General features: G+C 45.4%; 1 protein-coding gene across 9 annotated transcripts in view; it reads left to right on the forward strand.

The window, feature by feature from the left end:
• WDFY3 (WD repeat and FYVE domain containing 3) overlaps nucleotides 1-18662 on the forward strand; it is a 462687-nt gene that overhangs the window by 304205 nt on the left and 139820 nt on the right. For all 9 annotated transcript variants that reach the window (XM_063919895.1, XM_063919894.1, XM_063919893.1 and 6 more), the window contains 3 exons: nucleotides 315-533; nucleotides 14431-14612; nucleotides 16397-16628. In XM_063919895.1, the coding sequence (XP_063775965.1) occupies nucleotides 315-533; nucleotides 14431-14612; nucleotides 16397-16628 (633 nt within the window). The remainder of the gene's footprint in view (nucleotides 1-314; nucleotides 534-14430; nucleotides 14613-16396; nucleotides 16629-18662) is intronic.

Here is an 18662-nt window from a genome sequence, read left to right on the forward strand (position 1 = left end):
GCCATGACTTCATTCTCAGTTTGCGATAACTAAATGTTTTACTATATGTAAGCTTTGAAGAATATTTCCTTTTGAGATGCATTTAGACTCTTTAATCCCTGGCTTGTATCATAATTATCATAATAACATTTTTAATGTGATAACATTCTAAGATTACTTTATATAAGCATTAGAATTGAAATACAAATAACTCATAAAGCCAGTTATCTCTAGAGATGGTGAGTCTTTATCAGCTCTATGTTCTGCTTCACAGTTTGCAGGATATTAAAATCTGCTATTAATATGCTTTATTGTTTTTTTTTTTTTTTTTTAAGGGGAACGCCTTTTTCCACCGCCCTCCGGTCTAACATATTCAACCTGGTTTTGCATTGAGCACTTTAGTTCTCCACCAAATAATCACCCAGTGAGACTACTCACTATCGTCCGGCGAGCAAACTCATCTGAGCAGCATTACGTCTGCCTCGCTATTGTCCTCTCTGCTAAAGATAAGTCCCTCATTGTGTCTACAAAGGAAGAACTCCTTCAGAACTATGGTAAATATTCATTTCTTTCTGCTCATTACTCCTTAGTTACAGCATTGTCTTAATAATGTGGCTATTACAGGTGGCTTATGTGACTATATAAAACCAAATCATCTTCTAGGCGTGCCACAAATGTGCTGGTTCTGTCAGCCAGTTGAGTGATTTTGGACTATATTGACCTAAATTGCTGAATGTCTTGGTCCAAAACAATTGGATCTGCCAAATCAAATAAAAAATAGATTTGATCAAGCAAGTCTGTTAATCTGATCATCCAATGAACGTTCATGTGTATATCTGTGCACTTGCCCAATATATGTGCAAAATTGGACACACGTTTTTTTTTGACAATTTGTAACAAACAAACAGGTAGTTTCATGTTATTTGTCATTCTTTATATTGCCTACTCACTCAGTTATGTTTAACAAGACTTTTTTTGAGGAAGCATTAATGTCAGATTCAATAATGTTCTGTAAATATTTGACGGAACAGTTTTTGCTGACGGTTATTCCGCTGTCTGTCTGTGTTAAAAGTTCAGCATTTAAGTGTTTTCCATAATTACGTGACAACTGGAGAAGCTGATATACCATGTAATGCTGACCAAGGAATCTGCAAAGCAGCTCTAATGAACATTTAGAAATCTTAATTGGCAAAGTCTGAAATTTGTCATTTTTATTTCTGCAGCGGGGTACACTGGTATTCCACAGGGAATAACATTGGGGTGTAGAGTTGGATCTTGATCCGAGGCACCAACAGGCTAAAGCTTTGACTGTTCCCAGGATGCATTGCACCGCCTCCTCTATAGTCCCGCCTCCAGACACTGGAGCTCAGTTTGTAAGTTGGTGTCTGCATAGCAGGTCACTAATAGGATGGGGGGCTGCCTTAGGCAGCCCTGAAAAGAGCTTTTTAAGAAGACTTCAAGGGCCGCAGCACTTTCTATGTCAGTCTGACATGTTGTGCTGCGGAACCATCACCTTCCCCAGCAGCGCTGCATACTCCCACGGCCTGGTTCCTGGGTACTTGTGGCGGAGGCGCACTGGACTTCAGGCACACACCGCTGACGCTCTCCTAGATTGCATGGCAGCACATCAGGGAGAAGGTAAGAGGGCAGAAGTATTCTACATGTCAAGTATTCTGTGATATATAGTACATCCAGTATCTACTGTGCATTGTTATATCTATACTCATACATATTTATATGTAGTTTTACTAGTCTAGTGCAGTTTTATTTTTTATATGTAATAACTTCTGCATTGTACATGTGACTGAGTGTGCTTGTAGCTGTTGTGTGGGATGCCATTCTCCTATATCACATATTGCTATCAATATATATATATATATATATATATATATATATATATAGTGTTACACAGAATATACGATTGGGTATTTTTACTGTGTGTTTGTCACCTCGTACCACTTAAATCCTCTGTTTTGTGTACTGTGTTTACTGTCACATAACATAGGGGGTTATTTGCAGGTATTGTGTTTGTCTGGCTATATTGTACTGTTACGCCCTAAGGCTACATTCCTTATAATGTCTGCTACACAAGGCTGGAAATCCGCGGACGCCTCTGCATCCTGCAGTACTGGCACCAAGGATTTACCTGAGGAGGAAGTTTTAGCTGCTGGTTCAGGCGCTGAGAGCCATACACCCAGTCAACCTGCAGCACCTGTGGCCAATCAGGACCCACCCTGGGCAACGTTCTCAAGTCTGCTTACTACACTTGTGACACGTCTTATACCCCCTGTGGGACCTGCTGTGCCATTGCAGCCACATATTGTCCCTGTAGTTAATCCGCCCTGGGCGGATACTCTGTCTACCCAATTACAACAATTAAATCAGTCTTTGGTTAGACAAAAGTCTGCCTCACGCTCCTCTGGGACCGAGTGGTCATCTAAACGGGCTATTTCTTCCTCACAATCCACTAATATTTCGGATAATTCTTCAGATGAGGATGGGAAATATACTCATCCGTCAGACACTGATACAGTTGCTTCTGATGAGGAATCTACAACCCAGGTTGATTTTCCTGACCTAGTGGAGGCTATTAAGCTAATTCTTCAAATAGATGATGACATTGAGCCTACTACTGCATCTAAGAAAGCTAATCAGTTCAAACGTCAGAAGGTTGCTAAAGTAGTCTTACCACATTCTGACCATTTAATTGACCTACGTCAAGAATCATGGTAGTCTCCAGGAAGGAAATTTTCCCTGTCTAAAAAGATGCTAGCTCGTTATCCTATCCCTGCGGAGTTGAGTAACAAGTGGGAAACTCCACCGCCGGTGGACTGTCATGTCGCCCGTCTTGTGGTGTCATCTACTCTGCCTGTCACTACTGTCACCTCACTGAAGGAACAGACGGATAAGCGTGTGGAGGGATGCCTGAAGTCTATTTACTCCCTTACTGGCGCTATACATAGACCCACTGTGGCAGCCTCCTGGGCTGCAAAAGGTATTGAAGCATGGGTTCAGGCAATTGAGGATGAGCTGCATCAGGATTTTTCTGACACTGCCAGACAATATCTGTCTTATATTACCACAGCCTCCCACTATGTTCAGGAGGCGGCCTCTGATGCAGGTGTAATGGCGGCTAAGGCATCTACTACGTTTATTCTGGCTCATCGAATTATGTGGTTGAGGTCTTGGAAGGTGGACCTGGACTCCAAAAAGACCTTGGAGGTGCTCCCTTTTAAGGGAGACATCCTATTTGGGGAGAATCTGAACAAGATTGTATCTGACTTGGCTACTGCCAAGACTGCGTGTCTCCCAAATATTAATCCTTCTGTTCCGAAGGCTAAGAGTACCGCCTTTCGTTCCTTTTGACCTCCAGGAAAAGCAAAGGGTCAGGCGTATCCGGGACAGGCTCGTGCTTCCAAAACCACTAAGCCTAAATCTAAACAATTATGGTCCGCCCGTAAGCCTGCTTCCAAACAAGACAAGCCTGCTGCATGACAGGGCGGGCCTCCCCCTGGGGGACCCCAGGGTGGGACGCCGACTTCTGCAGTTCGCCCAGGCCTGGTTAAAGACCACTTCGGACACCTGGGTGCGGGAAGTTGTCTCTCACGGTACGCAATCTCTTTCAAGAGACATCCCCCTCGCCAGTTTTGCACAACGGTTATCCCTGCAGATCCGTTAAAGGCGCAAGCTCTACACTTGGTTGTACAATCTCTCCTGGATACAGGAGTGGTAGTGTCGGTACCTCTACTATTGGCTACTATTCGACCCTGTTTCTAGTTCCGAAGCCAAATGAGTCCTTCTGGCCTATACTCAATCTCCAATCATTGAACAAGTTTGTGAAAGTTTCCAAATTCTGCACTCTATAGTGCTGGCCATGGAACCCGAAGACAATATGGTATCCCTGGACATACAGGATGTTTACCTGCACATACCTATTGCTATGTCGCATCAGCAATATCTGCGGTTTGCTATTGGCAACCTACATTATCAATTCCAGGCACTGCCTTTTGGATTGGCCACGGCCCCTCGGATGTTCACCAAGGTCATGGCCATGATGACGGCTCTTCTCCGCCGTCAGGGTATCAGGATCTTGTCGTATCTGGACTACCTGCTGATCCTGGCGAACTCCCAAGAGGTTCTCCTCAGTCATCTGGAACTGACGATCCCATTCCTACAAGCCCACGGGTGGTTCATCAACTGGAAAAAGTCCTCGCTGGTATCTGCTCGGAGCATGGTGCACCTGGGGGCACTGCTGGACACACACAACCAACAATTGTTTTTGTCTCCAGAGAAAGTCCTGAAACTTCAGGACAGGATCAGATAATTCCTTTCTCGCCCAAGAGTGTCGATACACTCACGATGCAAGTACTAGGCCTCATGGTGTCTGCTTTCGACATGGACGAGTACGGTCAAATTAATTCCCGCCCTCTGCAGATGTTCATTCTTTCCAAGTGGGACGGCCTGCCTCATCAGATCAGGTCTCAAATGATCTCCTTGACTCCTTGGAGGTTTGTCTGTCACTGAGCTCCTGACAACTGATGCCTGTCTGCGGGGTTGGGGCGCGGTGTTGGAGCAACACTCTCTCCAGGGTCGGTGGACCAGGGAGAAGTCTCTCCTCCCGATAAACATTCTGGAGTTGCGGGCGGTGTACAATGCGTTGACACTGGCCCTGCCTCTAGTACAGAACAGACCTGTTCAAGTACAATCATACAAGGCGGCACTCGAAGTCGCATGGCAATGCTGGAAATATCAAAAATCCTCCATTGGGTGGAATGCCATCTGCCAGCAATATCGGCAGTGTTCATCCCCGGAATTCTCAACTGGGAAGTGGGTTTCTTTAGTCGTCAGGACGTTGACGCCGGAGAGTGGAGTCTTCATCCGGAAGTTTTCTCTGGCTGGGTCCACAGGATTATCCACAGGATAACATTGGGATATTGTCGAGCGACAGCGAAAATGGCACCAACACGGTCACGAGCTTTCTGGCCTCCCAGGATGCATTGGGGCCTCCACTATATAGTCCCGCCCACTGACTCAGTCAGATCAGTTTTTTGCTTGGTGCGGCAGGAAGCCGCATGGTCACAGGGCTGCTGTGAAAGCAGCCTCAAGTTTTCATTACTTTATTTTTATAGACTTACTGTTTTTGTTTGAGCGACTTCTCTTAACAGCGTCTTAAACGTGTATTAGAAAGAGTCGCTCCAACAACTCCCCACTGGGTCGCAACAACGCTTACCTTCGCGGTACAGTGCTGTCTCGACGGGCGTCTGTGTCGGATGTTCTAGCAGGTCCAGCAGACGTTATAAGGCTGTGGCCGGAGCATGGGGAGACAGTGAGTATATGGACTTCCTCTTACTAGAGGGGTCAGGACACAGCTACGCTGATTTGGTGGAGACTACAAACAGCGTGTTGATGCGCCGAACATCTCGAGTGTGACAGCGCTACGCTCCGGGGATCATAGGCGCCAGGACTAGGTGAGGCCGCGATCCTGGGAGTTTAAGTCAACAGGGGGTTTCAGACGCTCTCCTGGCCGTCCCTCCTCCGAGTTCATAGCCAGTTCCCGCGGGTCTCTCGTTTCATGAACTGAATGACCTCACTTCCGGCTCAGACGCTACCACGAGGGTACTCGGTCGCAGCTTAGACGCTGCGGTTGTGTACACTGGATATAAACCCGCCCAGACCGAGTCGCAGGCCTTTAGTGTCTGCATGCACGTGGAGTCGCTCAGCGTCCGTGTCCGTTGGTGAGCGTCTGTGTCCGTTATCAGTTACCAAGAGCGGCAGTGTACACCAGTAGCGTCTGAATCCACTCAGCGTCTTTCGAGCGTCTTTGCTTGGATATGGAAGTGTGGTGAGTCTCCCTGTATCCCGCTCCCTGGAGGCAGGGTATACAGTACTAAAAATTCCTTCTACTTCTTAGTGTGCACTGTTAATTTTTAGTACCTATTGCATATGAGACCTGTATATTACTGTGTTTTCCGCATGTTATGTTGAAAAAGAACCAGTTAAACAGAAGTACAAATTTCCTACTTATGTATAAGTTATTATGGAGGTTGTATTCTCATATGACAATGTCTAATGCTTTAACATGTGACTGACTGCTAGTATGTGTGCTGACTTTTCTGTGTAATGTCAGTCCTGTTCTGACCCTCAAATCAGGTGCACTGTGGTCAGATTGATTTCACCTCTATATACTGATTATAGGGTGTGGTTCAGTCACAAAATTGTGTAGTCAATATCAGAAAAAATGTCTGTGAGCGGCAAAAGTGATGAGGAGAATTTGTCAAGCACTCCTACAGCCCTAACATGCTTATCTTGTAAGTCTGGGGTAATTGATATGATTCAATTGGTCACTTATGAGGGTATGTGTGCAAACTGTTTCGCTTTTCAGCGAAGTAAAAAACAGGAGTTAGTTCAACCTCCAGTAGAGCCACCATGGAATATGTTCGCAAAGACTCTGTCTTCAATAGCGGACAGGTTAGCTCCAGTAGCACCACCTCAGGGGTTAGGTTACACTATGAACCCATACATGCAGCTCCCTTCCTATGGTTTGGTTCCAGTAGCCTCTACAAGCAACCAAGGGGTAGGTAAGACTAAGACAGATACGTCTGTATGGCAGACTACACAAGAGGATACATCGGATGATGATGCGGAAACAATAGATTCAACTCCGTATGATGATCAGTCGCAGAGCTTTAGTTCAGATGATGTAGCTGAACTCATTAATGCAGTAAAGGCTGTGCTTTCTCTGGAAGAACCAGCCAAGACAGCGTTAAAAGCAAAAGCACCTGTATTCAAACGAACAAAGTCAGTGAAAGCTGAATTTCCAGCGTCAGAGGAGTTGACGGAAATGATGGATGAGTCTTGGGCAGCGCCCGGTAAAAAGTATAAGATTCCTAGGAGATGGGATTCTTATTATCCATTTCCTGCTGGAGATTGTTCGAAGAGAGAAATTCCTCCAAAAGTAGATGCACATGTTCTGCGACTCGTGCACAAATCTGCTTTGCCACTGTCATCTACCTCTTTGAATGATGTCACAGACAGGAGGGTAGAGAGCCTATTGAAAAATATTTTTTCTCTTGTGGGTGCAGTGGTAAGACCTGCTATGGCTTCGGCCTGGGTAGCAAAGGCAATGGGCGAATGGATAGAGGAACTAGAGAATGACATCCCCTCTCCTACTAGGGAGCAAGAGGATCGTCTTTGCCGTTTAAGACAATCTGCCCAGTATTTAGAAGAAGCAGCCATTGATGCAGGCACTGTTGCTTCTAAAGCCTCAGCCCTGGCAGTAGTCGCTCGCAGAGCAGTCTGGCTACGGACCTGGAAGGCAGATGCGGAGTCCAAGAAGGAATTGGAAGCATTGCCTTTCATGGGTAAATTATTATGTGGAAAACCTTTATCGGATATCCTAGAGTCAGAGGCTGAATCGAAGAAGGTCAGATTTCCGGCTACCTACAACCCTAAGTCCAAGGGTTTAAAATTTCGCTCATTTCGCTGGCAAAGCAAAGCGAAAGGTAAAGAGGAGCCTAAACAACCCCAGTTTAAATCCAGGGGTAAGAAGCAGTGGGCTAGCAAAAAGCCAGCTTCCAAACCTGAACAAAAGCCCTCAGCCTGAAGAGACGGGCCTCCGCCTGGAGGATTCCAGGGTTGGGGGCCGACTCCTGCAATTTGCACACACATGGCAACAGTCAACAACAGATGCCTGGGTGCAGAAGGTAGTATCTCAGGGGTATGGGTTCCCATTCAGGAGGCAGCCTCCTCAAAGATTTTTTTGCACCAGCCCGTCTCGTATAGAGTCGAAGGCCAATGCCCTGCAAGAAGCAGTCCAAAAATTACTGCAGTCAGGTGTGATTGTCCCAGTACCTCCATCACAAAAGGGACAGGGGTATTACTCCAATCTGTTTCTAATCCAGAAACCAAATGGGTCATATCGACCAATTCTAAATCTGAAGATGTTGAACAATTGCATATGGATCCCGAAGTTCCACATGGAGACGTTACTCTCCATAATGTTGGTTATGGAATCGGGAGACTATATGGTATCTCTGGATGTGCGGGATGCTTACCTACATGTGCCTATAGCACTATCACATCAGTGTTACCTCAGGTTTGCCATCCTCAAGGAACACTTCCAGTTCCAAGCTCTGCCCTTCGGGCTAGCTACAGCACCCAGGGTGTTTACCAAGATCATGGTGGTTATGGCAGCTTGTCTGCGCAAACAAGGGATAAGGATATTCCCATACCTAGACGACCTATTAATCTTAGCACAGTCGCAAGATTTACTGTTGAGCCATCTCCAACAGACGATAGTTTGTTTACAGAGACACGGGTGGCTCATAAATTGGGAGAAGTCGTCCCTGAATCCATCACAGCGGATGGTTCATTTGGGAGCCATATTGGATTCAGACCTACAGAGAGTTCTCTTACCAGAGAAGAAAATAGTCAAGGTGCAGGTCATGGCTCAGGAAGCGTTGCAAGCCCAGACAATGTCAGTCCATGCAGCAATGCGACTGTTGGGTCTGATGGTATCAACGTTCGACATGGTGGAATATGCGCAATTCCACTCCAGACCATTGCAGCATCTCATTTTGACAAAATGGAACGGAAATCATCAAACAATAAAGAAGCAGATGATAAAGATTCCAGTAAATGTAAAAAGGTCTCTAGCATGGTGGCTACAGACAGACCATTTAAACAAGGGGAGACCCTTTTGGATAAAAGAGTGGCAAGTCCTGACGACAGATGCCAGCCTGCAAGGTTGGGGGGCGGTACTCGGAAGCCTATGGTTCCAGGGAAAATGGACCGCAAGGGAAAGTCGCCTGCCGATAAATCTGTTAGAAATAAGAGCCATTTACTTGGCCCTAGTTCAGGCAAAGGACAATCTGCAAGGAAGACCAGTCCAGATCCGCTCAGACAATGCGACGGCAGTAGCATACCTAAATCATCAAGGAGGGACTCACAGCAAGAGTCTGATGGAGGAAGTAACTCCCATTCTAAAGTGGGCAGTACTCCATCTCCCAGCATTGTCAGCAGTATTTATCCCGGGTGTACTAAATTGGGAAGCGGATTTTCTCAGTCGGCACACCATTCAGGAAACCGAATGGGCACTACACCCAGAAGTGTTTCAGACACTGGTAAACAGATGGGGTCTACCGGAGATAGACCTTATGGCGTCTCGTCTAAACAACAAAGTTCCGAGGTACGGATCAAGAACAAGGGACCCAGGAGCAGTCCTGGTAGACGCACTGTCAGTAGAATGGAGGTTTCAGCTGGCATATCTGTTCCCTCCAATATCTCTGTTACCCAGAGTAGTGAGAAAGATAAAACAGGCAAAAGGAGCAATCATCCTAATAGCTCCAGCTTGGCCAAGAAGGCATTGGTACACAGATCTGTTGAGAATGTCCGTGGAAGCACCGATACTGCTCCCTCAACGTCCAGATCTGTTAATGCAGGGTCCTTGTTGTCACAGTCATCTGGATCGCCTGTCTTTGACGGCGTGGCTATTGAAACCTCTATCTTAGAGGCTAAAGGATTTTCAAAGCAAGTAATCCAAACCATGCTTAGAGCAAGAAAGCCTTCTTCGGCCCGTATATATCATAGAATATGGCAAGCCTATATTCATTGGTGTTCTGGAAAAAATTACAATCCAAGAGCCTTTAAAGTAGCTAGAATTTTGGATTTTCTGCAGGCAGGATTGGATAAGGGGTTGAAGGTTGCTTCCTTGAGGGTGCAAGTCTCAGCGTTGACTGTATGGTTTCAGCAGAAGATTGCTGACCTACAGGATGTACGTACTTTTTTCCAAGGAGTAGTACATATTCAACCTCCATTTGTTCCTCCTGCAGCTCCCTGGGATTTGAATTTAGTTCTTAAATTTCTCCAGGGTCCTTTGTTTGAACCACTTGAGAGAGCAGATCTTAAATGGTTAACGGTTAAAGTTCTTTTTTTACTGGCAATGGCGTCAGCCAGAAGAGTGTCAGATTTAGGAGCATTATCATGTAAGTCTCCTTTCCTAAGTTTTTTTCCAGACAGAGCAGTTCTCAGAACGAGATCTAGTTATCTTCCAAAGGTGGTGTCAAAGTTTCACCTGAATGAAGAGATTGTAGTCCCAGCTTTTCAGGTATCGGGACTATCTGCGGGAGAAGCGTCACTGGACGTGGTCCGGTCTTTAAAAATCTACATAGATCGTACTAGTGCCATCAGGAAAACAGATTCCCTCTTCATCCTCTACGGATTCCATAGGAGAGGTTGGCCTGCTAGTAAACAGACGCTGGCGAGATGGCTCCGAATGGTAATATCTGAAGCTTATTCTCATGCAGATCTCCCTATTCCGGCTAATGTCTCTGCACACTCTACACGTAAGGTAGGTCCTTCTTGGGCAGCACAACAGGGTGCATCAGCAGAACAGATATGTAAGGCAGCCACATGGTCTTCCATAAACACATTCATCAGACATTATGCCTTGGATACTTTTGCCTCTCATGACGCAGACTTCGGGCGAAAGGTCCTCCTGTGCAATCAGGAGCGTCCCCACCACTAAAATGGCTTTGGGAATCCCAATGTTATCCTGTGGATAATCCTGTGGACCCAGCCAGAGAAATGAACGTTATGGTAAGAACTTACCGTTGATAACGTGATTTCTCTTATGTCCACAGGTATCCACAGGGATCCCACCCGGACGCATCTGATTTGAGGATCTAGACAAACACTAAAAACCTCTTCCTTCTTGTATGGAAGGGTGTGCATGTGTGTTCTTATCGCCTGTACAGGTCTCTACCTAATGTTCCTGCCTATAATCGCTGTGGAAAGAACTGATCTGACTGAGTCAGTGGGCGGGACTATATAGTGGAGGCCCCAATGCATCCTGGGAGGCCAGAAAGCTCGTGACCGTGTTGGTGCCATTTTCGCTGTCGCTCGACAATATCCCAATGTTATCCTGTGGATACCTGTGGACATAAGAGAAATCACGTTATCAACGGTAAGTTCTTACCATAACGTTCATTTTCAACTCCTAGTGGACAAGTGGGGCCTACCAGACGTAGACCTGATGGCGTCTCGACACAATCACAAGGTTCCGGTCTTCGGATCAAGGACGAGGGATCCTCAAGCAGCGTTTGTGGATGCACTGGAACTTTCAGCTGCCATACGTGTCCCCTCCAGTATCACTCCTGCCCTGGGTACTTCGGAAATTCAAGCAAGAAAAAGGAATACTAATTCTAGTCGCTTCAGCGTGGCCCAGACGGCATTGGTTCTCAGACTTGCAGTTCTTTGAACTTGCCCTGGTTATCTACCTAAGGTGGTATCATCTTTTCATCTTAACCAAGAGATTGTGGTTCCGGCCTTTATCTCTTCTGATTTTTCCTCCAAAGAGCGGTCTTTGGATGTGGTACGTGCTCTCCGTATTTACATAGAGAGGACTGCCTCCCTCAGGAGGTCAGATTCCCTTTTTGTACTTTTTGGTTTTCACAAACATGGCTGGCCTGCGAATAAGCAGACCTTGGCCAGATGGATTAGAATGGAGATTGCACAAGCCTATGCGCAGGCTGGTCTCCCAGCTCCTGCTGCTATCAAAGCCCATTCTACTCGGTCTGTTGGACCTTCTTGGGCGGCTTGCCCACTGAACAATTCTTCAAGGCAGCTACGTGGTCCTCTGTGAACACGTTCATCAGGTTCTATGCCTTTGATACTTCCACCTCCCAGGATGCTTCCTTTGGACGCCGGGTTCTTGTACCCGCTACAGTGCGTCCCCTCTCATGAGGAACTGCTTTAGGACATCACCGATGTTATTCCCTGTGGAATACCAGTGTACCCCACTGCAGAAAAGGAGATTTATGGTAGACTTACCATAGTTAAATCTCTTTCTGCGAGGTACACTGGATTCCACAGGGCGCCCACCCTGATGCACTTAGCTTCTTTGGGTTTGTATGGCATTAGCCGCTGGTCCCTTCTTCTGTCGTGAGAATGTGGTTCTATGTGACTAACATCTGCCGTCTCTTTACCTGCTACTGCATTGGACTGGTTAAAGAAACTGAGCTCCAGTGCCTGGAGGCGGGGCTATAGAGGAGGCGGTGCAATGCATCCTGGGGACAGTCAAAGCTTTAGCCTGTTGGTGCCTCGGATCAAGATCCAGCTCTATACCCCGATGTTATTCCCTGTGGAATCCAGTGTACCTCGCAGAAAGAGATTTAACTAGGGTAAGTCTACCATAAATCTCCTTACATAATTTGATTGAAAGCATGTGTATTACCATTGATGAATTATCAAATATATAAATAAGCAAAGCAACAATATTCTAAAATTAGAGATGTGCAGGTTCGTATTTACCCGGATCTCAAAACAACATCTTATTTGCTCTTTGATGTCATGTATTTTGGATAGCCAATAAGAAAAATCCAGATAAATCCAAACTCGCATTAATTTTGGCGTTAAGAACCGAGTAAATCAGAGCCTGCATATGTCTATCTAAAATGTAACCTATGACAGTGATATAGTGTATTTGTGTAATATAATTACAGTATTCAGAGCCAGCCCTAGGCATAGGCAAACTGGGCAAATGCCTGAGGGCACAAGCAGCTTCTGCTGATTAATATGATATGCGGCATGCCTATGTTCTGTGTGTCACTGTGACTGTGTCTGCATATGAAATGCTACGTTGCGCAGTGTATTCCTGTAAATTACTGTAATGTAGCATTTCCTATGCAGATACAGCCACAGTCACACACACAATATAGGCATGTCACATATCATTTTAACCAGCAGAAGCTGCTTGTGCATCCTAACCATATAGCAATGCAAATAAGATGCATTTTCGGCAAAAAAGGCTCCTGATTTTTTTTCAAAAAAGGCATCTCCTGCTGCATGGCGTATTGAGGCAAGATGTACGAGGACTCACTTGTATCCAAGCAGTGGCAGAGGTCACAGTATTAGCGGCCGTATGAGTGCTGTGTGCGGGTGGGTTGGTTGTGCAATAGTGTTTGGCATATGTGTAAGGGGCATTATGTGCGTTATGTGTATAAATGCATTAATGATGTGCGGTATATGTATAAGGGACATTATGTGTGTCATTTTGTGTATAAGGGCATTAATAATGTGCAGAGTATGTGTAAGGGACATTATGTGCGTCATTATGGTGTCTATTCAAACTTCCGTTTATCTGACGAGTCAGAAATTCCGACTTGTCGGAAAACACGTGGATCGGCGGATCAGCCGCGGATCCACGTGTTTTGGCAGATTAGCAGCCAAATCCGACAGGTTTTAGCCCCGTTTCCGACAGTGTCAGTCCGTCTTTAAAACAAAAAGTCGGATTGGCATTGTCGGAAAAAGACAAAACCTGGCAGATTTGTCCGCAAATTAAATACTGAAATGTCGGATCCTTTCCGTCAGAAAGGATCCAACATCAATTGAATAGACCCCTATAATGGCATTAATAATGTGTTGCATATGTGTAAGGGACATTATGTATAGAAGGGCATTAATAAAGATTGGCATAATGTATAGCTTACATTATGTTTATAAGGACATTAATGATGTGTGTCATATGTGTAAGTGGTATTACTGTGTGGCATTATGTGTATACGGTGCTCTATTGTGTGGCGTAACGTATAGAAAGGGCACTACTGTGTGGTCTAATGTGAAAAAAGAGCAATATGGTGTGGTGTAATGTGAATAAGGAGCAATTCAATGTGATGTAAAGTGTATATAAGGGGCACTACTGTGAGGAGTAACGTATATAAGGTAAAGTGGTACTACTGTGTGATGTACTTTGAACAAGGTACACTATCGCATGATAAAATGTGAATAAAGTTGCAGTACTGTGTGGCGTCATTTGAATTGGGGGTACTATTGTGTGGCCATGCCCCTTGCCAGCAAGAACATGCTCCTTTTTAGGCTGTGCACCAAATGTGTACTGTATCTGTTCCAATTTAAAATATGGAGGGTGGGATCACTAAAATGAGGACCGCTATGGGTGAGGGGTGATGGTACTGGGAAAGGGTTGCAGCGTCCGAGGCGGATCTAGCGGCGGTGCTAGGGTGGCACCAGCCAAAAACTTGCCGTGGGCATCATATTGGTTAGGGCCGGCTCTGACGTATTATACAGGTATATAGCATTTGTAGGGGTGGATGAAAGTGCTCTCACATTAAGAACCTCGCATAGCATTAACACATGCCTGTATGGCTTGCTTAATTGATATTTTCATAAGGAAGATTTTGTTTCACTACTGTAAACGAAGATAAATCTATAGAGCAGTATAATGTATATGGAAACTGATGCCCATAGTGATGCTTCATAAGCGACGTGTTGTCATCCTGTCTGGCAACTCAATGGTCTTGTAGTCACTGGGGATCATGCACCCCCGTTTTTTGTTTTTCTTGTGTAAATTAAATGTAAGTTTAAACAAATGTTATACTGTACCCCAACCAAATAAATATATATATTCATTGTCTTCCTGCTATATTTGTTCTGCAGTGGATGACTTCAGTGAAGAGTCGTCTTTCTATGAGATCCTGCCTTGTTGTGCCCAGTTCCGCTGTGGGGAGCTGATAATGGAAGGCCAGTGGCATCATCTGGTTCTGGTGATGAGTAAGGGCATGCTGAAAAATAGCGCTGCAGCGCTGTATCTAGATGGGCAACTTGTCAGTACAGTAAAGGTGGGAGTATTCTACATACTGTATATTTGTTCCCATTCTCTTTAATAGTAATTTGGATTTTGAGTCATAGCAGGTCATTTTAATGACTTGCTGCAGTATGTCTGCCTTCAGGGCTCACTAAAGGGATGTTTTGTATATTTCTTAATTAAAACATTTTTTTCTGCCCCTCCCATCATTAAACAAAACTCAAAACTAGAGACACTAATGACTTAATGCTCTATAAATATTGTGCATACATTAAAAAAATATGTATGTGTTAGGAGTTGGTATGCTTAGCTATTCAATTTGCAGGTAGTAATATCAATATATTAGAAAAAAACAATTAAACTTTAGCTTGTGCAGAGCGGTGAAATGTTCTTCTGGTGAAACCATTGCATCACATGAATCTCTGATGGTAGCTATGTGTAAGCAGTGTGGTTGAGTTTGTACTGAAATGAACACATACCACTTTATAGAGTTGGCTGTTTTATCCTCTAGTAAATACCGGATTCAGTAACATTTTCTTGTTATTGCTACGATACTTGTTATGAAATAAGAACCAAACAAAATTGCAGGTGCTATAGCATTAGTTTTGTGACACCTTCGAAAGACTGTGGACCAAGTACTATAGTTATTTTTCTGCTGAAAATTCAAGCGTACACTATGGTTGTGATATAAGTATAGCATACCTCCCAACATTTATCTTCTAGAAAGAGGGACTTTTACACGCGGCGTAGCCGTGCCCGCCGAGAAAGGGGGGTGACCGTGGTGAAATGGGGCGTGGCTATGCTGCGACTGCTTGCCACGCCTCCCATTTTCGGCACTGAGGGAGCATGCCCAGCGCTCTGTGAGCTACCTGCATGCCCTCTCTCCCTCTGTCTCCTGTGAATAGACAATGTGCGTCTATTCAATATCAGGATAGTACACTAATGTAGAGTCTACACTGTGGCTGTAATGTCAGGACAGTACACTAGTGTACAATCTACACTGTGGCTGTCATGTCAGGATAGCACACTAATGTACAGTCTACACTGGCTGTCATGTCAGGATAGCACACTAATGTACAGTCTACACTGTGGTTGTCATGTCAGGATACTACACTAATGTACAGTCTACATTGTGGTTGTCATGTCAAGATAGCACACTAATGTACAGTCTACACCAGGCATTCCCAACCACGGTCCTCAAGGCACATCAACAGTGCAGGTTTTAGTGATATCCAGGCTGCAGCACAGATGATTAAATCAAAATAACTGAGCTGCTAATTAAGTCACCTGTGCTGAAGCCTGGATATCACTAAAACCTGCGCTGTTAGTGTGCCTTGAGGACCGTGGTTGGGAATGCCTGGTCTACACTGTGGCTGTAATGTCAGGATAGTACACTAATGTACAGTCTACACTGTGGCTGTCATGTCAGGATAGTACAGTCTGCATTGTTTTCTCTTTAAATCTGGTCCTTTTATTGAAATGCTGAACTATTGCTTTATAAAAATAAAGAAGAACACACAAGATTAAGCATTTAGGAGGGCAACTGACCTGAAAACATGGGAACTGGAGGAGTGGTTATTTTTCATTCCGTATAGTAGGACAAGACCTGACATTTGCCCCTCTTCTACATATGAATGGAACACATTTGTGTAGCATTTGATTACCCATAAATGCATCATAAAACTAATATAGTGCTTATACCAGTGATGTGTTACAAGAAACTTTTGGAAACAAATTGATGTTAACTTGTTCTGCTTGCTGTGTTGTTGTATTGCATGAGACATCTCACCAACTATTATTGTGTTTTAACATTTGCAGCTCCATTACGTACACAGTACACCAGGAGGATCTAGCTTGGCTAATCCACCAGTAGTGAGCACAGTCTATACTTACATTGGCACCCCGCCAGCTCAGCGCCAGCTTTCTTCTCTGGTGTGGCGACTGGGACCAACTCATTTTTTGGAGGAAGTCCTGACTGCTGCAAGTGTTGGCGTAATATATGAACTGGGACCAAATTATGTTGGAAGCTTTCAAGCAGTTTATACTCCATGTGAGTTTATGAGTTAGTGGTACGGATACTGTATACCAATGTTGTATAAATTCTTGTATGGTGTATACTACACTAAAGTGCCATAAGTCATGCGATAAGTGCCTAGTATTGTGTACGGCCCTTCAAGCGAATGGAAGACTTCTGGAGTGATGTTTACCCATGCCATCGGGATAGCTTCTCATAGCTCCCTGATATTTGTAGGTGCAGGATCTTGGGTACAAATGGACCTTTCCACAATGTGTCATAAATGGTCAATTGGGTTCCTGGTGGGCGAACGTGGTGGCCATCAGTACGGTGAGGTGAGGCAGAGCGTTTCCTATCATACTCCAGTATACACCAGAGTTTTCACTATGTAAAGTATATTAAAAATACAAAGAATATATTATTATCTTCTGTTGTATTATTCTAACCATTTTTATAGTCAAAACTCTGGAGTAAAAATTATATGACAGGTGAGGCTTTGCCTATCTTTTCCACACATCTCTGATCAAAACCCACAAAATTTCTAGCAGTATATACTGCTGCACCTGTGTATAATGTCCACATAAACCCTTGAGCTCATATAGGGGTATATTCAATTGAAGTCGAAAACTGCCGTCTGTCGAAAAGACGTCCGTTTCCGACTTTTTTTGGTCGAATCCTGATTCGACATATTCAATATTAAGCAAAATTTTTCGACAAGTCGATAAGTTCGGGAGGTAAAAGCACGTGGATCGGCGGAATAGCTGCCGATCCACGTGTTAATGTCGAAAACGGGGCCAAATCCAACAGGTTTTGGCCCCGTTATCGACCATCACAGTCCGACATCAAAATGATGTCGGACTGAGATGCGGACCCGGAGGAGGCGAGGGGGGGAGCCGCAGGGAGACGGGGGGACAGCCGGCGGGCATACAGGGAGATCAGCGCTACAGTAGCGCTGCAGCTGGATGTCACTCACCCGCCCGACTTCACGGCAGCTTCCACCCAGCTCCAGCACGCTGCTGGAGCCGGGTGGAAGCTGCCGTGAGGTCGGGCGGCTGAGTGACATCCTGCTGCAGTTAAACCCCGTAGCGCTGATCTCCTCTGGCTTCCGCCGGCTGTCCCCCCCTCTCCTCCTCTGGGTCCCATCTAAATTCGACTTGAAAAAGTCGAATTTTAGATGGGATTGAATAGGGGTTTTCTCTATCGTCCTAGTGGATGCTGGGGTTCCTGAAAGGACCATGGGGAATAGCGGCTCCGCAGGAGACAGGGCACAAAAGTTAAGCTTTAGGATCAGGTGGTGTGCACTGGCTCCTCCCCCTATGACCCTCCTCCAAGCCTCAGTTAGGTTTTTGTGCCCGGCCGAGAAGGGTGCAATCTAGGTGGCTCTCCTAAAGAGCTGCTTAGAAAAGTTTAGTTTAGGTTTTTTATTTTACAGTGAGTCCTGCTGGCAACAGGATCACTGCATCGAGGGACTTAGGGGAGAAGAAGTGAACTCACCTGCGTGCAGGATGGATTGGCTTCTTAGGCTACTGGACATTAGCTCCAGAGGGACGATCACAGGTACAGCCTGGATGGGTCACCGGAGCCGCGCCGCCGGCCCCCTTGCAGATGCTGAAAAGAGAAGAAGGTCCAGAATCGGCGGCAGAAGACTCCTCAGTCTTCTTAAGGTAGCGCATAGCACTGCAGCTGTGCGCCATTGCTCTCAGCACACTTCACACGGCAGTCACTGAGGGTGCAGGGCGCTGGGGGGGGGCGCCCTGGGAAGCAATGAAAACCTATTTTTTGGCATAAAATACCTCACATATAGCCTCCGGGGGCTATATGGAGATATTTAACCCCTGCCAGAATCCGTTGAAGAGCGGGAGACGAGCCCGCCGAAAAAGGGGCGGGGCCTATCTCCTCAGCACACAGCGCCATTTTCCCTCACAGAAAGGCTGGAGGGAAGGCTCCCAGGCTCTCCCCTGCACTGCACTACAGAAACAGGGTTAAAACAGAGAGGGGGGGCACTAATTTGGCGTTAGAAATATATATAAAGATGCTATAAGGGAAAACACTTATATAAGGTTGTCCCTA

Source organism: Pseudophryne corroboree, chromosome 1 (genome assembly GCF_028390025.1).
Source record: "Pseudophryne corroboree isolate aPseCor3 chromosome 1, aPseCor3.hap2, whole genome shotgun sequence".
Taxonomy (NCBI): Eukaryota; Metazoa; Chordata; class Amphibia; order Anura; family Myobatrachidae; genus Pseudophryne; species Pseudophryne corroboree.